This window comes from Mobula hypostoma, chromosome 2, assembly GCF_963921235.1.
Source record: "Mobula hypostoma chromosome 2, sMobHyp1.1, whole genome shotgun sequence".
Taxonomy (NCBI): Eukaryota; Metazoa; Chordata; class Chondrichthyes; order Myliobatiformes; family Myliobatidae; genus Mobula; species Mobula hypostoma.
In genome coordinates, this window is record NC_086098.1 from 69,512,773 (window position 1) to 69,535,012 (window position 22,240).

Consider the following 22,240-nt stretch of genomic DNA (forward strand, 5'->3'; position numbering starts at 1 on the left):
CTCCTATCAGCCATAAACAAAGGAATGCAACGTTTTGTGCTTTGTGGAGACCTGGCTGATAGAGGAGATATTGGATCATGCCATCGAGCCCTCTGGGCTCTCCCTGTTCCAGGCGGACAGGTCGAAAAACCTCACTAGGAAGAGTAAAAGAGGAGGAGTATGCTTCATGATCAATAATGCTTGGTGCGACCCCTAGAATGTGCATGAACTCAAATTCTTTTGTTCCCTAGACCTGGAATACCTGGTGCTGCTGTGCAGACCTTACTGCTTGCCTAGGGAGTTATGTTATGGCTGTTATCATCACAGCGGTGTACATTCCACCACAGGCTGATACTGACCTGGCTTTCAATGAACTGTACAAGACCACAACACGCTGGAGACTGCACACCCAGAGGCTGCCTTCATCGTCGTCGCTAACCATAACCTAGCATCACTGACAAAGTTCTGTCAGCACATCCAGGTGAGCACTCGTAGAGATAAGACACCTGACCATTTTTCCACTCCCTTCTGCAATTCTTACAAAGCTTTTGAAAAATCAGATTAGTCTTTGATCCTGCTTTTACCAACGTACAGGCAGAAGCTGAGACAACAGGCGGCCATAGTTAAAACCGTCCACTGATGGTCTAACCAATCAGCCTCTTTGCTGCGGGACTGCTTTGATGGCATTGACTGGAATGTCTTCCATGATGAGGATGTCTCTGAGTTCAGGGCTGGAGTCACGTGCTTCATCCGCATGTGCATCGACGATGTTGTCCCCCAGAAGTTGGTCAGGGTCTTCCCAAACCAGAAACCCTGGATCAGTAATTCCGTGCGAGCAGCACTTACAGCACGACATCGAACTTGCATCACTGGCCATCAAATAGAGCTCAAGGAAAGCAGCTATGATCTGCACAGAGCTATCAAGGCTGCGAAACAACAATATAGGGACAAGTTTGAGTCAAGATTCACAACAAATAGCACACGTAACTTGTGGCGAGGGCTGCATACCATCGCAGACTTCAAAGCCAAACGTAGTGGTGCCACCAACATCACGGCCTCCCTCCCAGATGAGCTCAATCACTTTTATGCTCGGTTTGATGTGGCTAACTCTGAGCCTCTGAGGAAAGCCACCATTACAGCCTGCAGACTGGTCATCTCTGAGGCTGAGGTACACAGATGTTTCCAACGAGTGGACAGTCACAAGGCTGCGGGACCAGATGGCATCCCGGGGCGAGTACTCAGGATGTGTACAGCACAACTGGCAGGTGTGTTTATTGACATTTTTAATCTTTTCCCCTCCCAGTATAGAGTGCCCTCCAGCTTCAAATTATCCACCATTGTCCCTATACCAAAAAAAGACCAAAGTAACATGCCTGAACGCCTGGCGTCCTATTGCATTCACCTCAATAATAAGCAAATGCTTTGAGGGGCTGGTCAAGGATTACATCTGCAGCTTGCTACCATCCAAACTGGACCCCCTACAATTCGCCTACTGATACACGACGCAATAGCCACTGCTCTACATACTGTCCTTACACATTTGGAGAAGAAGTATGCTTACGTGAGAAGGCTGTTCTTGAACTACAGTTCAGCATTCGACACTATAGTTCCATCCAGGCTTGACAAGAAGCTCAGAGACCTTGGCCTTGACCCTGCCAGTGCAGCTGGATTTTGGACTTCTTGTCAGATCGCCAGCAGGTTATAAGAGTGGACTCCCTCACCTTCAACCCTCTGACTCTCAGTACAGGAGCCTCTCAGGGCTGCATACTGAGTCCCCTCCTTTACTCCCTGTACACCCATGACTGTATCACCACCCACAGCTCTAATCTGTTAATTAAATTTGCCGACGACACTACATTGATTGGCCTAATCTCAAACAATAGCAAGGTGGCCTACAGGGAGGAAGTGATTTCTGACACAGTGGTGTCAAGAAAACAGCCTCTCCCTCAATGTCGTAAAAGCAAAGGAGCTGGTTGTGGATTACAGGAGGAATGGAGATGGGCTAACCCCCATTGACATCAATGGATCTGGGGTTGAGGGGGTAAATAGCTTTAAGTTCCTCGGCATCCACATCACCGAGGACCTCATGTGGTCTGTACACGCCAGCTGTGTGGTGAAAAAGGCAGCTCAGATGGTTGAGGAAGTTTGGTATGGGCCCCCAGATCCTAAGAACTTTCTACAGGGACACAAATGAGAGCATCCTGACTGGCTGCATCACTGCCAGGTATAGGAACTGTATCTCCCTTAATCACAGGGCCCTGCAGAGAGTGGTGCAGACAGGCCAGCGCATCTGTAGTTGTGAACTTCCCAAGATTCAGGACATTTACAAGGACAGGTGTGTAAAAAGGGCCTGTAGGAGCATTGGGGACGCGAGTCAGTCAACCCAATCACAATCTATTCCATCTGCTACCATCCGGGAAGCGGTACCACATCATAAAAGCTAGGACCAAAAGGCTGCTTCTTCCACCAGACCATCAGACTGATTAACTCACGCTGATTTGAGTGTGTTCTATATTACATTGACTGTTCTATTTATTATAAATTACTATGATTGTTCATTGCACATTTAGATGGAGACATAACGTAAAGATTTTCACTCCTCATTTATGTGAAGGATGTAAGAAATAAAGTCAATTCCATTCCATTCCAGATATATATGGATAACAAATGGTCTAGAATCTAGTCTGACTAAATACAAGAAAAAAAGGTCATTCACAGATCAAAAGTTTTTTTAATGGTTATTTTGCTCATATTAAAATAAACATGTATTAGGCAAATATTGACCTTATTTGATAGCTCCAGAAGCTATAATTATTTGCATGTCTCCACTCTGTCAATAAAAATCCAGCACTGAAGTCAAAATGACATTTGAAGAATTGAAAACAGTACTGTGATGTTTTTATCCATTGCTTGTGTTAAGTACAGAGAAAATTGATGAAAGGTTTCACTTGTCATGCCAGCAAATAAACCATAGTCACTGCTTATATTTGCTAATAATTTAATAGGAAAGCTTGAACTATATTTTTTGCTATGGAATTGTTTTTCTCAATCTATCTCATTCATACTTCACCATAAAAGTAAATATGTTGTGGTCTATTTGACAGTCCAAGGCAAATAAGGTGTTCTCACAGAAGTATTGAATTAAGCCATTTCCTTTCTATTCCTAAAATTTATGTTAGAAATAATTTTGATATTTCTGTTTTATTCTAAACTCTGCAATGATATTGACTCAAACAGCTGTCATAAAGTTCCATCTTCCTGTTAAACTTTCCAGTCCTGATCATTGTTCTTAGAAGCTTTGATTTTGGCAATCTTCTCATCAATTATCCCCATCCAATCACATTTCTTCAGGTTTCTTTCATCCATTTGCTCCAGGAAAGGTTCCTTTGAGATTACTTGACTGCAATGATGGAAGAGAAATTTCAGTCACTTTTAGAGTGCAGAAAGCAAGAAATGTTAAATAAGATTACTATTCAGATGATTATAGAAGACCAGACAATAGGGCACAAAGCAGTCATGATATATACAAGTGCGTAATATAACACAACAGTACTTTGTCATACACTGCATTAAAAAGAGAAATGCACAGAGCCAAAATGAAGTAGATAATCAAATAAAATTAAAGAAATGTAGCATTCATTATATTTTAAAATTTCTGTATGCATTCCTTTGTTTCCTCCCAAATTATTTTGCTCTTACTTGAGTCAAAACGGTAGTCATACAGTACTAACCACTAAATTGAAGCTTGGTATTACCATTGCTGGCAATATTCCTTCCATTCGGTTGTCAGTAAATGTTTGTGTTGATCTTCTGGTGGCCATGATGAACAGTATGGAAACTTTCTCAAGTTAGCAAGTGCTCAATAGCAATTCCAACTAACAATGACTATTTTAATATAACCCTAATATTGATAATCTTTCAGTTTCTTATGTTATAGAAACATAGAAAACCTATGGCACAATACAGGCCCTTTGGCCCACAAAGTTGTGCCAAATATGTCCCTACCATAAAAGTTACTAGGGTTACCATAGCCATCTATTTTTCTAAGCTCCATCTACTTATCCAAAAGTCTTTTAGAAGAACCTATCCTATCCGCCTCCACCACCGTTGCAGGCAACCCATTCCACTCACTCACCACTCTCTGCGTAAAAAAAAACAACTTACCTCTGACACCTCCTCTGTACCTATTCCCTAGCAGCTTAAACCTGTGTCCTCTTGTGGCAGCCATTTTAGCCCTGGGAAAATGCCTCTGCCTATTCACACGATCAATGCCTCTCATCATCTCATACACTTCTATCAGGTCACCTCTCATCCTCCGTAGCTCCAAGGAGAAAAAGCCGAGTTCACTCAACCTGTTCTCATAAGGCATGCTCCCCAATCCAGGCAACATCCTTGTAAATCTCCTCTGCACCCTTTCTATGGCTTCCACATCCTTCCTGTAGTGAGGCAACCAGAACTGAGCACAGTACTCCTAGTGGGGTCTGACCAGGATCCTATATAGCTGCAACATTACCTCTCGGCTCCAAAATTCAATTCCGTGATTGATGAAGGCCAATACACCGTATGACTTATTAAGCACAGTCTACCTGTGCAGCTGCTCTGAGCGTCCTATGGACTCAGACCCCAAGATCCTTCTGATCCTCCACACTGCCAAGAGTCTTACCATTAATACTATATTCTGCCATCATATTTGACCTACCAAAGTGAACCACCTCACACTTATCTGGGTTGAACACCATCTGCCACTTCTCAACCCAGTTTTGCATTCTATCAATGTCCTGTTGTAACCTCTGACAGCCCTCCACACTATCCACAACACCCCCAACCTTTGTGGCATCAGCAAGCTTACTAGACCATCCCGCCACTTCCTCATCCAGGTCATTTATAAAAATCACGAAGAGTAAGGGTCCCAGAGCAGATCCCTGAGGCACACCACTGGTCATTGACCTCCATGCAGAAAATGACCCGTTTACAACCACTCTTTGCCTTCTGTGGGTAAGCCAGTTCTGGATCCACAAAGCAATGTTCCCTTGGATCCCATGTCTCCTTACTTTCTCAATAAGCCTTGCATGGGGTACCTTATCAAATGCCTTGCTGAAGTCCATATATACTCCATGTACTGCTCTTCCTTCATCAATGTGTTTAGTCACATCCTCAAAAAATTCAAGCAGGCTCGTAAGGCACGACCTGCCCTTGACAAAGCCATATTGACTATACTTAATCGTATTATACCTCTGCAAATGTTCATAAATCCTGCCTCTCAGGATCTTCTCTATCAACTTACCAACCACTGAAGTAAGACTCTGTGGTCTATAATTTCCTGGACTATCTCTACTCCATATCTTGAATAAAGGAACAACATCCGCAACTCTCCAGTCCTCCGGAACCTCTCTGTCCCCATTGATGATGCAAAGATCATCGCCAGAGGCTCAGCAATCTCCTCCCTCGCCTCCCACAGTAGCCTGGGGTACATCTTATCTGGTCCCAGCGACTTATCCAACTTGATGCTTTCCAAAGGCTCCAGCACATCCTCGTTCTTAATATCTACATGCTCAAGCTTTTCAGTCTGCTGCAAGTCATCAATACAATCACCAAGATCCTTTTCCATTGTGAATACTCAAGTAAAGTATTCATTAAGTACCTCTGCTATTTCCTCCCGTTCCATACACACTTTTCCACTGTCACACTTGATAGGTCCTATTCTTTCACGTCACTGGCAGCGCCAGAGATTTTTTCTTGCTGATGCTACAGTGGGGCTGAATTATTCAGTGATGGTGCTGAGGGATGTACTATATGTTAATATGTATTCGCAAGGCCAGACGCATGGCGTTCAAAAGTCAGTTTCAAGCATTATTTGCCTACTATAAATGCCTCTGTTGATTCACAAGCACAGCAATTGATAGATCTAATATAGAAGTGAACTGTGACAGTGTCAACAGCACCAGAGACAACCCGGGCTACACAGAGCATAAACAAACAAACCAACAGAGCATCCGACCCACAGCATGAATCACGCACCAATCCCGCAATCAGCGTCAAATGCGTGCTTTTCAACTGAAAAATACAACGCTAACCCACAATGTCCACTGCTATTTTCATTACATAGACAGACAACGCCAAAAGATACACTGTTAAAATAGACACATCTCAAACTGTCAGTCTGAGCGCGTCCCTCCTCTATCACCTGCCTATCCTCCCTCTCGCACTGTCTACAAGCTTTCTCTATTTGTGAGCCAACCACCTCTTCCCCAGTCTCTTCAGTTCAGTTCCCACGCCCCCCCCAACAATTCTAGCTTAAACTCTCCCCAGTAGCCTGAGCAAACCTCCCCGCCAGGATATTGGTCCCCCTGGGCTTGGACAATGTCTCCCATCCACTACATAATGAATTGGTTGGGCACAGGAGTACATTCAGCCAGAGATTCATTCCACCGAGATGCAACACAGAGCATCATAAGAAGTCATTCCTGCCTGTGGCCATCAAACTTTATAACTCCTCCCTTGGAGGGTCAGACACTCTGAGCCAGTAGGCTGGTCCTGGACTTATTTCCTGACATAATTACATATTACTATTTAATTACAAACATATTTATGGTTTTATTACTATTTAATTATCTATGGTGCAACTGTAATGGAAACCAATTTCCCTCGGAATCAATAAAGTATGACTATGACTATGACTATTAAAGTGCAACCCATCCTTTTTGTACAGGTCTCACTTGCCCCAAAAGAGGTCCCAATGATCCAGAAATCTGAATCCCTGCACCCTGCTCCAATCCCACAGCCATGCATTTATCCTCCACCTCATTCTATTCCTACACTCACGGTGCGTGGCACAGGCAGTAATCTCGAGATTACTACCTTTGCGGTCCTGCTTCTCAATTTCCTTCCTAACTCCCTGTAGTCTCTTTTCAGGACCTCTTCCCTTTTCCTACCTATGTCATTGGTACCAATATGTACTACGACCTCTGGCTGTTCTCCCTCCCTCTGCAGGACATTTTGGATGCGATCTGAAACATCCCGGACCCTGGCACCTGGGAGGCAAACTACTATCTGAGTTTCTTTCTTGCATCCACAGAATGGTCTGTCTGAACCCCCTAACAATAGAGTCCCCTATCACTACTGCATTCCTCTTCCTTTCCCTACCCTTCTGAGCCACTGGGCCGGACTCTGTGCCAGAGGCACGGCCACTGTTGCTTCCCCCAGGTAGGTTGTCCCCCCCAACAGTACTCAAACAGGAGTACTTATTATCAAGGGGTACAGCCACATGGTTACTCTCTAGTACCTGACTCTTCCCCTTCCGTCTCCTGACTGTGACCCAATTGTCTGTCTCCTGTGGCCCCGGTGTGACCACCTGCCATTAACTCCTTTCTATCACCTCCTCGCTCTCCCTGGCCAGACGAATGTCATCAAGCAGCATCTCCAGTTCCCTAACTGGGTCCCTTAGGAGCTGCAGCTCGAAACATTGGGTACAGATATAGCCGTCCGGGAGGCTGGGAGACTCCCGGACCTCCCACATCTGACACCGAGCATAGATTTCCTTCTTAAGCTCCTTCCTGTTTGCCTTATAATCTTATGTTATCATTCATAGTTAGTCTTATTTACTTTGCCTTGGAGTTGCATGCAAAATAGATTAGATTAGTTGTAAAAGATGTGACCAACTACCTTGAAAATCTTGTTTTGGCTGATCAGAGTTAGAAAGAATTGGCAGTGTGTCAGGGGTGACAGGGCACCTGCTGGAATCATTATAAGCAGTAGCAAGAGGATGCGACTTGAGTTGTCTACTCGAAGTGGGGCCTCACTAATGTCTTGTACAACTGGAACATAACATCCCAACCATTTTTACAATGCTTGACAGATGGAGGCCAGCATGCCAAAAGCCTTCTTTATCATTTTATGTCACTGTGACATCCTCTTCAGGGAATTATCTACCTTAACTGCAAGGGCCTTCTCTTTTACAACACTCCCCACAGCCCTACCATTGACTGTGAAAGTCCAACTTGTTTTGTCTTTGCATAATGCAACTCTTCACACTTATTTTCAAAGAGAATTGGAGAGAACACTGGTGGTGTAGAATCTGTTAGGAATCATTCTGGAGTTATGGCAATATGAATAGCATAATTATGCGTTATGCAATGAGTACCAATCTTCAGGAAATAAAACCTGTACACAATTTTCAAGATTCAACATTGATTAATGATAATTCCAGTTTACAAGTGTAAATGAGAATGAAATAATTCACCACTGGCATAGGTCAAATCAAAGGTGGTGACAAATCAGCATTTAGGAGGGAGCAACAATCTTTTACTTAATGTCCGTAAGACCAAGAGCTGATTTTTGATTTCAGGAGGAAGAACTCAGAACCAGTCCTCAGTGGAGGATCAGAGGTGGAGAGGGTTAGCAACTTTAAATTCCTGGGTGTTATTATTTCAGAGGACCTGTCCTGGGACCAGCGCATAAGTACAATTAAAAAGAAAGCACATCAGAGGCTCTACTGCCTCAGAAGTTTGCAGCGATCTGGCATGACATCTAAAACTTTGACAAACTTCTCTAGATGTGTAGTGGAGAGTATATTGACTGGCTGCATTACAACTTGGTATGGAAACACCAATGCCCTTGAACAGAAAATGCTATAAAAAGTAATTGACATGGCCCAGTCTATCATGGATAAAGCCTTTGCCACCGTTGAGCACATCTATATAAAGCGTTGTCACGGGAAAGTAGCATCCATCATCAAGACCCCCTACCACCTCCCTCCCCAACATCCAGGTCATACTCTCGACTGGCTGCTGCCATCAGGACAAAGGTACAGGAGCCTCAGGACTCTCACCACCAGACTCAGGAACAGTTATTACCCCTCCGCCAATAGGGACTTGAGCCAAAGGGGATTTCTTCACTCAACATCACTTGCCCCATCATTGAAATGTTCCCAGAACCTATGGGCTCACTTTTAAGGATTCATCATCTCATATTCTTGACATTTCCTGCTTATTTATTTATTTATTTATTTATTATTATTATTATGCCTTTCTTTTTGTATTTGCACAGATTGTTGTCTTTTGCACACCGGTTGAATGGCCAAGTTGGTAGGGGCTTTCATTGATTGAGTATGCCCACAGGAAAATGAATCTCAGTGTTATATATGGTGATATACTATATATGTACTTTGATAACAAATTTACTTTGAACTCTGAACTTTAATTGTTACTCCAGATCTGATGCAAGCACAAAAGTAAACACAGTAAGATACAGAACACAATAATAACAAAAATATAATATGAATACATAATATATATATACATAGCTTGATTGTACATTCATAAAGTGACACTAGTCACAGGAGTATCAGTACATAAGATAACTCTGACAGGAAATGATAAAGCAATGGTGGTGGAGGAGTAGAGAGGAGGGTTAGTGGATGGGAGTGTTGATCAGCTTTGCTGCTTGGTGAAATAATTGTTTTTACGTCTGGTGGTCCTGCTGTTGTTGCTACATAGCCTCCTCCACGATAGGAGTGGGATAAGCAGTCCATGAGCAGGGTGGGTGGGATCCTCCAAGATGTTACTGGCTTTTTATGACACATTTCTGTATATATGTCCTCAATGTAATAAGAAGAGTATATTTTGGGTGACTGGTTTTTGGAACAGACACCAATATTAAACATTCAAAAGGTTTCTGCTAGTTGAGATATTGTAAATATGTAATGCCGTAAATTTACCCGAGTATATTCAAAATGTTCAAATTAAGTATGAGCTTATATGAATTGAAACTGTAGTAAGTAGTTTTTTGCTGAAGAAGTGTGAAAGATTATGTCAGGAAGCATATTTCTCCTGGACTCTCTCTTCTGGAGGTTTGTTGTATGAATAAAGACTTTTATATTTCCCAGTTACTGTTTCCATGTGGCTCAGTTCAGTCAGCTATCTTTGTGCTGAAGAAATACAAAACATCACTACAAAGAGGGTAAATATTCTATTCAAGTCAATAACAATGGAATCACAAGTATCAACAAACACAGTGGAGAGCTAAACAGGTAGATATAAATTTGTAGTGTGAGTGTGATTGTGTGTGTGTGTGTGTGTGTGTGTGTGTGTGTGTGTGTGTGTGTGACAGAGAGAGAGAGAGAGAGAGATCAGCTATCATACTGTACAGGTATATTTGGTGAGACAAGGACACCACTTGCAAAAGGTGGTTATTAATTTTTTCAGTCAGCGGAGGGGTGCGTGTACACTCATTCAGGAAAATGTATAGAAGTATACTTGTTTGTGTGTGTGAAGAATAAGTTTAAAACTTTGGGGTAACAGAGTTTAAAATGAAAGGGAATACAAAAGGCATCATGTTCAGTGGCAAAGTACATGCTCTTGGATCTTAAGTATATAATATTTTATTTTTATCCTTCCCTCGTCGTTCGTTTAATATGGAAATCAGTGTGGAGGTATGTGAGGAAGAGGTATGCACAGATATATCTGTTGGGATGAGGTCGAACAATGGCAGCTAGAGAATGCTGATGACCCCAGCCACCCCATGACCCTGTTTAGTACCGTGCTTAAGCCCTTCATCCCTGGGGAGAAGCGGAACATCCTGTCTGAATTGTCCTCACAGTTTGTGCGAATGCAGAATTTTATTGTAAGCTTGAGGTGAATGAAATTCACCAGATACACTCAGAAGATGTACATGTGCAGTATTAGTGAAAGCTAAATGAATGAGGAACATGTGGGACACTATAGCCCAGGAAGTGTGCTGGGTAGTACATGGCAACTAGTGGCTGTGCTAGTAATGAGAAAAGGTATTGCTAGTTTAAGGGAGAAAGGGGAGGTGAGAGTAACTATGGAATGATAATGTCAGTGGTTCTAAGAGATGATAAGATCACCATGGATTATGCAGAGCTTAAATATTGAGCATACGGGGAATACTCAGGGCTGGACAGTCCATGGAGAGATGATCCAGTCTTTCTGAAAAACACTGAAGGCAGGCTTGAACCCACCCTACCAGGAAGTTTTAGAGTTGGGCATAGTAGTGGGAAGACCTACTCAGCAATAGTATCATGGGCTGGGGGGGATAGACCAGCAGAGTAGGAAGAGAATTTGTAAATTTTCTGTGGTAAAAGTTACTGCTGTGAAGACATAGAGGACTTGCTTTGTGTGCCAACAATCGGCGCACCTATCAAAGGCATGGCCGGAATAGGCTAAGAAGAGTAAAGAAGATTATTTGTTACTGCTGTGGCCTCTCAGGCCACGGTTGAAGGTAGTGTTGAAGGAGAAGAGGTGTGAGAGTCATTCATCAAAACAGGCAGAAACCACAGCAGTGCCTTCTCTGATCAATCTGACTGCTAAGCAGATCATAGAGCTGGTGAGGACAATCAACCTCCATGGTCAGTGGTGATCATCCACAATATACACAAAAGGTTTATTAGGAGACCCAGCATTGAGAAAGGTTAGTGGACACAGGGTCTTCAATGTCAATAACTGATCTACCCTTACCCACAATTAGAAAGCTGATTTACATTATCAGTGCAGGGAGTGAGCCTCAAGTACTTGAAGTAGAGGGAGTGCAGCTTCCTGTGGAGTTTTGGGTGTTAGGGTACTGTCCTGGGGATAGGTGCACTGAATAAGGAAGGTGTTATAGTTCCTGAAAAGGTAGGAATAACACGGACAAAACAGGGACAGTGAACATGTATAATTCACCGAGCAGACAACAGAAAGGCAGCAAGCCTGGTAGGCAGGGATAGGAGGTGGGAAAATCTGCGTGCAACATCCAGGAGGTCCTATGGCTAGGGGCAACACGTAGACATGAACTGTAAGAAGCAGTGCAGCTACCTGCATCACTTAAATTAGGGGCACTCCAGAGAGGGGAGAGTGAGGAGCAGAAAGGGAATGTGCTGATCACAAAGCAAAAAGAGCAACAGAATATAAGTTGACAGAAATTGAAAGAGTGGAGAAATAATCTACATAGTTCAATTTAGTAAGGTTATAAAGAGGAGGATATTAAATGAATACACAACCAACCAGAGTGGTTAGGTGACAAAACAGATCTGAACTGAACTGTGCATTAAGTGAAAAGGATACATCTTTAATAACATCCTAACAGCAGGAACATTCATCTATTGGCTTTCCCATGGAGTTTCAATTGGACAGAATAAGAATGATTGGACTCACTAGCCACAACGTGTCAATTGGAAGTTAAATTGTGTACATAATTATGCTATCCATAATGTTATAACACCAGAATGATCCCTAACACAGTCTACATGTTTGTGCTCAAAATCTGAGAACGAGCCTTGATATGAGCTTGTTTGCCCTTTCAAAGATAAGAATGATGCTTTACTGTGTTACAAAAAATCAGTGATATTTTCCCTAATTAGGCTGCTATCTCTCCTCACTTTCATTCTTTGCTGCCCCTCTTAAAGGTCTTATAATTCAGAGTATTTAATTCCCAAGCTAAACATTGCTGTGCCCGTGTTTCAGTAATTGCTATTATGACAACTTGTTCTAATCAAACCTCAATGAGCTCCATGTACTGATATATAGATAGTCCATAAAATTAGACTTATTTTACATTCATTGCCTTCTCATAACCCTGATTTTTTATTTCTTTTCACACCGTCTTTTCATGGTTAGTTTCTTCCAGAGCTTCTACCTTATTAACTATGCCTCCACTGAGCCTTTCTGAGCTACACTGACTATTCCACTTTTCGGAATTTATTGTGTACAAACTGGCTATCAGAAAAGTCAATAGCAAAAGTAACTACCCTTGGAGATAACTTACTTGCTGTGAAACTAAAGATGTGAAAGGCATGACAATAAACATATAAAAGGAAAACAGTGAGAATAATTGTCACATTTTCTGTTTTCGTTACAGGATTGTAAGCATCTTTCCTTTTATGCATACATTGATGTGATTTGTTTTATGTTGAGTTGTGCTAGGTGAATTTATCAGTTTTGAAGCTAAGTGCCCACAAGTTGGTGAGTGTTTTTGTTTTAATAGCTGGAATAAACTCATGTGAAAAAGGAAATAAGCATCAGGGTCACATTTCCTATTCCACCTGGACAGACCCCAACCAGGTGGCATTAAGATTGATTTCTCTAACTTCCAGTAATTTCTTCCCCTGCCCCTTCTCTCTTTTACTATTTCCCATTTTGGCTCAGCCCTTCTCTTCTCCTTACCTGCCCATCATCTCCTTCTGACCGTTCTCCACCCCCATATTCCATGGTCTACTGTCCTTTCCTCTCAGATTCCTTCCTCTTCAGTCCTTCTTTTCCACTTATCACCTCTCAGGTACTATCTTCATAACCTCTCCACAATCTACCCACCTGACTACTCACCTGGTTTCATATATTACCTGCAAGCTTGTACACCTTCCTCTGTACCCATCTTCTTATTCTGGATTCTTTCCCCTTCTTTACCAGTCCTGATGAAAGGTACTGGCCTGAAATGTCAACTGTTTAGCAGATAGTGTTGAGGAAGGAAGGAGTCTGCAGAAATACTTAGACAAATAGATTGAATGGGCAAAAAAGTGTCAGATAAAATATAGTGTGGGGAAGTGTATGGTAGTGCACTTTGGTAGAAGAAGTGAAGGCAGAGACTATTCTCTTAACAGGGAGAAAATTCAGAAATCAGGGGTGCAACGGGACTTGGGAATCTTTGTGCAAGATTCCCCAAATATTAAATTGCACGTTGAGTAGTTGGTTAGGAGGGCAAATGCAAGATTAGCATTCATTTTGAGAAGACTAGAATATAAGAGCAAGCATGTGATGATAAGGCATTGGTCTGACCACACTTGGAGTATTGTGAGCAGTTTTGAACCCCTTATGTAAGAAAAGATGTGCTGCAGAGAGTCCAGAGGAGGTTTGCAAGAATTAGTGAATTAAAGGGTTAATATATGAGAAGGATTTAATGTCTCTGGGCCTGTACTCACTGGAGTTTAGAAGAATGAATGGTGTTTCTCCTTGAAACCTATTGAATACTGAAAGGCCTCTGCAGAGTGGATGTGAAGAGGACGTTTCCTATGATGGGGGGGGAGGGGTTCTAAAACCAGAGGGCACAGCCTCAGAATAGAAGAACATCGACCTAGAACAGAGTTGAGAATGAACTTCTTTAGGCAGGGGGTAGTGAATCTGTGGAATTCATTGCCACATATGGCAGTGGAGGCCAAGTAATTGAATATATCTGGAACGGAGGTTGATAGGCTCTTGGTTAGTAAGGGTGTCAAAGGTTATGGGGAGAAGCAGGAGAATGGGGTTGAGAGAGATAATAAATCAGCCATAATGATATGGTAGAGCAGACACAATGGGCCAAATGGCCTAATTCTGCTCCTATATTTTGTGTTCTTATGATTTATTCCCTCTCCATAGATGCTACTCGGCCTAGTGACTACATCCAGCATTTTGTGTCTGTTACTTAATAAATATCAGAGCAAATGTTCATGTTAGACTGTGTTATAAAACACTACACCCAGAGCGGTAATATACTAATACCATTGTCCCCAATCTGAACATGACATTTGACTGCTGTGAGTCTAGAATAACTGTAAAGTGACAAACATGCAGCAGGACAGGCAGTGTCCATGGAATGAGAAACAAAGTTTACAATTTAAAGGGATATGGATCAACTGAGGGAAAATGTGATTAGTTTAGATGGGAATCTTGGTCAGCATGGACCATTTGGGCTGATGGGCCTGTTTCTGTGCTGTCTGACTTCATTGCTATCTGACTGTTTCAGTTCAATGACCCTTATTCAGAACAAGCTTTCTTTGCTTTCCATTTCAAACAAGCATTTTAAATCTGAAACATGTTTCTATTTCCATAAAGTCTGTCTAACTGCTGGATATTATTAGCTTTTTATGCTTTGATTTAGGTGCACAAGATAATGAGAGGCATTGATCATGTGGATAGTCAGAGGCTTTTTCCCAGAGCTGAAGTGGCTAGCACGAGAGGGCACAGTTTTAAGGTGCTTAGAAGTAGGAACAGAGAAGATGTCAGGGATAAGTTCTTTACGCAATGAGTGGTGAATACATGGAATGGGCTGCCGGCAGCAGTGGTGGAGGCGGAAACGATAAGGTCTTTTAAGAGACTCCTGGATAGGTACATGGAGCTTAGAGAAATAGAGGGTTACGGGTAAGCCGAGGTAGTTCTCAGGTAAAGACGTGTTCGGCACAGCTTTGTGGACCGAAGGGCCTGTATTGTGCTGTAGGTTTTCAATGTTTCTATGCTCTATTTCAGATTTCAAGCATATACAGTTTATTAATTTTAATTTAATTGCAACGCTATTGTTATCTACTGTTTATTTTGTTCGTAATGTCTGCTATATCACAGATACATGAGATTGGCATTATAAAATATTACCAAATATGAACAAAGAGTTAATAATACTGCCTACCACCAGACCTCTTTATGGATAAAAATTAGGAAAATTCGTTCATGGCCATGTTATTTTTTTCAAATGATTTTCACCTTTGTGCATTGGTTCAGGCATTGATTTCTCCTGAAATGAATGGGAAAACTGCTCTTCTAAGCAGCATGGTGAAATTGTCAAACGCCTGCAGACTTGAGTTAATGGCCTAAATTTTCCAATCAGCATTGTTTTAATGGTCCCATGAATTTATTTGCAATTAATGGTCGAGTGTTGGTGCAAAAATAGCAAAGCTCACATTATCAGTTTAGTAAGTTGATTGACAGCATTCATATCTTCTTCAGGAGGTGGAAATGATCTCAGAGAAAATATATCAAGGGAAGTGACAAGTATTCTAGAAACAGGGTAAAATTTATATTATACATGAGTATTTCCAGTTTTCTTATTTGTTTTGTAAATTTGAATTTATAATTAAATTAAATCAGATTTAAAAATAGATTTTTTAAAAATATCCTGTTCTAGGGTAATCTAGATATATAAATTACGTCATTGTGTTTATATGGAAGTTAGAGCGTTATATGTGTTGAAAATGCACATTAATCAAAAACTCATTTGGTGTTTCTTCATACCTGTAACAAAATATTAATAATGCTAAATAAATGGAAAATGTTTCTTATCAGAATTTTACTACTGCAAGCAAACAGAATAAACCAATGCATATTTGAATTTGTATCTGGTACATAATGCTGACAATTAATATTAAACAAATTGCAATACATCACAAAGCTGACACATACCAAAAGACTGCCTCTACTTTGAGAAATCAAGTGGTGAAGAAAACTGCTTTCAGAAAACATACCACAATTCTATCTCTTTTCAGAAACAAACCTGTTTGTTTAGTCAACCAATTTATATTGCCTTTTTTTAAATAACCTACCTGATGGCAATGGGCATCGGTTTCTGGGTATGTATTGGCAGCAGAGGTTCAGCCAGATGGCCTGCTCACTACAGCTATGCACTGAAAAACAGTAAGAAACATTCCTATGCTCCCTTTATTACTCAACCTAATGGGTAAAGTTCCACTAAACATGACCATAAATCGACCAATAATTTCAACCAGCTTATATTCGAGCTATGCAAGTCCCAGATTAATAGATTTAGTGATTCAATTTCCTAATATACTTCAACCATCCATGGTTTTTGATTAGATTTACAGGATGTCCCTTGATGCAGATTAACATAATGAAGTTTCATTAGGAAATTTAACATCCTCATAATGTTATTCACAAAATATTTTGCTCATCAAAATGGTAGCAAGAAGCAAGAGCCTTGCCCTCAATGATTTATTCACCATCAACATAAACATTCGGACATTGTGGAACTAATGGAATTTTGAGGACAGACAATTGGTTAAAGTATATTCTTTGTTGGGCAGGATTTGTTCCTTTCTTTCTATGAAACAATTAATAGTACCAGGATTAATGTTTGGAACAATGATTTGTCATATTAGGAAAGATTGGATGGGTTAGTCTTATATCCACTGGAATTCAGAAGAATGAGAGGGTACATGGATAAAATTTGAAGTTCCTGAGATACTACACTCGGTTAATGTAGAGAGAATATTTAACTTTGTGAGGTGGCAGTATGAAGATTGACAATTTAAAAATAAATTATTGCCCATTTAAGACAGGAATGAAATGAAAGATTTTCTCTTAAGGTACCATGAGTTCTTGAAGAAACTCTCAAAGGATTCTCGAAGCACAAGCCTTTGAATGTTTTAAGGCAAAGGTAGATAGATATTTGATAAGCAACGTAGTGGGAGTTGATAATGATACCCGCATGACACTCAGTTAGCTACTCCAACATGGCATGAGTTCCATACTGTACAAGCAGGGTTATCGATAAAGTTCAGTTGAGACCTGCGTTCTGGTGTCCTGGTGTGTTCTGTACTTCCCCACAAAAGTGAACACAGCATTGTGCCAGAAGTGGTTGATCAGTGCTAAAGACCAAGTGAGATTCCCAACAAGAAGGAATTTACAGTAAGACTGTTCTTGTTCACATATACTGCATCTATGAAAAAAATCCAAAGACGTACCAATCTGAACTGCCTATGCTAGTTTGCTAACTGTATGCAACATGAGGCATGAGCTGAGAAAGGACCAGGGTTGCTAAGCAATGCCTTCAAGCAACACCCAAAAATGGATATGTTGTAATATTCTGTGGGCTACTAGCCTGGGGACATGCACAGAAACACAGACACAACAGAGAAGTCAGTCAAACTCTCAGGGAAGGAAAGATAACTTTTGTAGTCCAAGTAAATAAAATAACAAATGAACAAATAAATGGGAAAATGGAGAAAATACCTGCAGTACCTACACCTACTTGCCTAATAAAGCACCCTAAGACATTTGATTTCTCTAAACCTGGGGACTTTGAGAGATGACTCAGACATTTTGAGAGATTTAGGGTTGCAAGCAGTCTCACTCAGGTCTTCAGAAGAGCATTAAGAAAGAACACAAATATATTGCATGGGTGACAAAACAAAAGATATCATGGGTAGATTAGGACTGACAGATAGTCAGAAAAAGGAGTACAAAACAGTGCAGGACAAATTCAAAGATAATTTTATATGGAAGTGAAATATGATATATGAGAAGGCAAAATTCAACTCATGACTTCATCACAGCATTGTATGCCCCGTCAGACAACTGTGTATATGGAAATCTGAGAGATGAGCTCATTAGAGATAGGATTGTTATTGGGCTGCTAGACACCACATAGGCAGAGAGAATTCAGTTGCAGGCAAATCTCACACTGGAGAAAGCCATTACTATGGTTAGGCTGAGTGAGAATATTCTATACGAGGTGTGATTGATAAGTTCATGGCCTTATGGTTAGGCTGAGTGAGAATATTCTATACGAGGTGTGATTGATAAGTTCATGGCCTAAGGTAGAAGGAGATGAGTTCTGCATAATCACTCAAAGAGTTGAACTGCATGTGCATGTAACGAGAGCTGTGTAACTCATCTCCATCTATCTTAGACCACGAACTTATCAATCTGTGGGCACTTTCTGGAGATCCAAGATCAGTATACTCCACAACCATGGACTAAGAATGTAAATGTAGGAGGGGATTATGTTGCAAAATAAGTGTGCTAGGTTTTCTAAAATTGACTCCTTCTAACTTAGGCCACGAACTTATCAATCACCCCATGTAGCAACAGGCAGAACTCAGGCACAAAAATGAGGCTGAGGTAAAGCTGGAATCTATACAGAAAGAAGGATACAAATAAGGTGCTGTCAGAAAGTCTGCTCCTATATCTTATGGATTTATGGTCTTACAATACAGCATGGAGTAGGCCTTTCTATCTCCTCCAGCCGTGCTGCCCCAGCAACCCCGTGACAAACCCAATTAACCCAAACCTAATCTTGGGACAATTTGCAATTCCGGTGGAGGGAAATCGGAGTACCCGGCGAACATGTATGCCTTCCGTGGGGAGAATAAGTGGAGACTCCTTACAAAATGACGCTGGAATTGAATTCCAAACTCCAGAATGCTCCGACCTGTAATAGCATCATGCTAATTGCCACGCTGTCTTGGCACCAACCAAAAAAATATTTTGGCCCCTGTTAGGTATAAATGCACAACTGCTGGTTCATAAGACCAGTGTTCTAAACCCTGAGCTATGAAGTCCCTTGGAAGAAGCAGTAGCTCCTGATAAATTGAATAAACAAAGAATTCTGCAGATGCCATAAATCATGAAAAACAAATGTAAAGTGCCGGAGGAACTCAGCAGGCTAGACAGCATCTAAATAGATTTTCATCAGGACTGGAGGTGAAAGGTGAAGAAGCCAGAGGGATGTTCACTTTCCACCTAGATCACTCTCTATGTGACCCCATTGTCCATTCATCGCTCTCCATTGATCTCCCTCCTGGCACTTATCCCTGAACGCTGGACAAATGCCAGTCCTACCCTTATACCTCTCCCTCATCACTATTCAGGGATTCAAACAATTCCAGGTGAGGCGATAATTGACCTGGGAGTCTGCTGGGGTTGTCTGTTGTACCTAGTGCTCCTGGTGAGACCCGACATAGACTGAGGGATCGCTTCAAGCACCTTCACTCCATCTAAAAGGCGGGACTTGTTGGTGACCACTTCAATTCAGCTTCTCATTCCCATTCTGAAACATCCGTCCATAGCCTCCTCTATTGCCACGATGAGGCCACACTCAGGTTGGAGGTGCATGACTTGATATTCCATCTGGGTAGGCATCAGCCTGATGGGATGAACATTGATTTTTCTAACTTTTGGTAATTTCTTCCCCTTTCACTTCTCTCTTTTTCCATTCCCCATTCAGGTTACGCTCTTACACCTGTTTTTCTCGTCCCCTACCCATCACCTCCCTCTGGTGCCCCCCGCCCCACCATTCTTTCCTTTCTCACTTGGTCCACTGTCTTCTCCCATCAGATTCTTTCCTTTTCAGCCCTTTACCTTTTCCACCTATCACCATCCAGCTGGTTACTTCATCCCACCTTCCCCCTTACCTGGTTTCACCTATCACGTACTAGCTTATACTCCTTTCCCTCCCTCATCTTCTTATTCTAGCTTCTTCCCCATCCTCTTCAGTCATGATGGAGGGTCTCAGCTCGAAACATTGACTATTTATATTTATAGAAGCTGACTGACCTCTGGACACCTTGTGATGAATTGTATAATTTGCATTTTACATTAGAACAGTTCTGCATTGTATACGTTGATAATAAATGATCCTTTGAAGAGTAGAACAGTAACGTTTGCCAAAGCCAACTTATTTAAGGCAAGCTGTTCACATTGGAACCTAACAGCCTCAGTCTATGCCACAAAACTACAACAAAAAGACATGGTACACATCGTCAAATTGTCCAATCCAGAGCTGATAATATACCTAATCTAATTCACAATGTGGATAAAAAGCAGCAACACTAGTACAGTACTTGGAAATGTTTACCTGGACAGCTGGATTTGAGAAGATAAGTTCTTCCCAACTGACTTTCTGGGGAATAACTGAGGATGCAAATATCAGTTAAGCTGGAATCTCTGTATTCAAGAATGGAAGGATTTGGCATCATGGCAAACGCTTTGCATATGTTTGTAGAAAGTGTGCCATCAATTGGGACAAATTATTTGATAATAGGATCCTAATTATTTGTTTGTTGTAGATAACATTATCAAAATTGTACAATGACAGAAGTGCTGGAAGAACTTTGTGATTGTGGTAGGACTTTACATTGCAGGACAAACAATAAAAAAAACACTCCAAAATATGATTTCAGAGTCGATAATAGAATATGGTGTAGGAAATGCAAACATACAGGGAGAATGGAACAGAGATTACCTTCCCACCCAAAAAAATACATTACATGATTACACGCCTGATAAGGCAGAAGCAATAAATTGAGGTGTGATTATCGTGTTTACCCTTAAGAGTTTAAAAGATTAAAAGCATGAATAATTGCAACACACAAAATGTAAATGTAAAATCAGAGGACAGCTCAGTCAATTGGTGGCCACCATCACCACAACAGATTAATGAATAATGATTGAGATCCCTGGGCAAGCCATCACCCAGAACCCTATTGCAAATATACTCCAGGAACACACAGTTGAAGTATAATTCACAGCATCAGAATGGCAGGTGGTGACTAGTGGGGTGCCACAGGGCTCAGTATTGGGACCACAGCTGTTTACGATTTACATCAATGATTTAGAGGAAGGCATTGTGAATAACATCAGCAAGTTTGCTGATGATACTAAGCTGGGTGGCAGTGTGACATGTGATGAGGATGTTAGGAGAATTCAAGGTGACTTGGATAGGCTGGGTGAGTGAGCAGAAACTTGGCAGATGGCATTTAATGTGAATAAGTGTGAGGTTATTCACTTTGGGAGCAAGAACAGGAAGGCAGATTATTATCTGAACGGTGTGGAGTTAGGTAAGGGAGAAATACAAAGAGATCTAGGAGTACTTGTTCATCAGTCTCTGAAGGTGAATGAGCAAGTGCAGCAGGCAGTGAAGAAGGCTAATGGAATGTTGTCCTTTATTACAAAGGGAATTGAGTACAAGAGCAAGGAAATCCTTTTGCATTTGTACAGGGCCCTGGTGAGACCACATCTGGAGTGTTGTGTGCTGTTTTGGTCTCCAGGGTTAAGGAAGGACATCCTGGCTGTGGAGGAGGTGCAGCGTAGGTTCACTAGGTTAATTCCTGGGATGTCCGGACTGTCTTACGCAGAGAGGTTAGAGAGCTGGGCTTGTACACGCTGGAATTAAGGAGATTGAGGGGGGATCTGATTGAGACATATAAGATTATTAGGGGATTGGATAAGATGGGGGCAGGAAATACCAGAGGGCATGGTTTAAGAATAAGGGGTAGGTCATTTAGGACAGAGTTGAGGAGGAACTTCTTCTCCCAGAGAGTTGTGGAGGTGTGGAATGCGCTGCCTCAGAAGGCAGTGGAGGCCAATTCTCTGGATGCTTTCAAGAAGGAGCTAGATAGGTATCTTATGGATAGGGGAATCAAAGGTTATCGGGACAAGGCAGGAACTGGGTATTGATAGTAGATGATCAGCTCTGATCTCAGAATGGCAGTGCAGGCTTGAAGGGCCAAATGGTCTACTTCTGCACCTATTGTCTATTGTCTATTATCAGAAACTTACTTATTCTTGATTGAGTTTCCATGCCATAAACTGTACTTCAATTGTGAGACTTTGTAGACAAATTACCTCAGCTGGCTCATGTGCATTTCTCAAGTCAATATTTCTCGTAGCGGAAAAACTTACTGATGTTGATGGATGCAAAGAGATGAAACAAAAGAAGTCTATTCTACTTGCTTTATTGTGTGAGATGTACACAGGTTTGCCTGTAGAGATGGAAGTGCCCTCTA

The 22,240-nt window shown here is 41.5% G+C and overlaps 1 protein-coding gene across 1 annotated transcript in view; it reads right to left on the bottom strand.

Annotated features, from left to right (window-relative positions):
• Nucleotides 1-3,141: 3,141 nt before the first annotated feature.
• tpo (thyroid peroxidase) overlaps nt 3,142-22,240 on the bottom strand; it is an 88,786-nt gene continuing 69,687 nt past the window's right edge. The window contains exon 14 of the mRNA XM_063071325.1: nt 3,142-3,379. Within this exon, the coding sequence (XP_062927395.1) occupies nt 3,372-3,379 (8 nt within the window). The 3' untranslated portion in view covers nt 3,142-3,371. The remainder of the gene's footprint in view (nt 3,380-22,240) is intronic.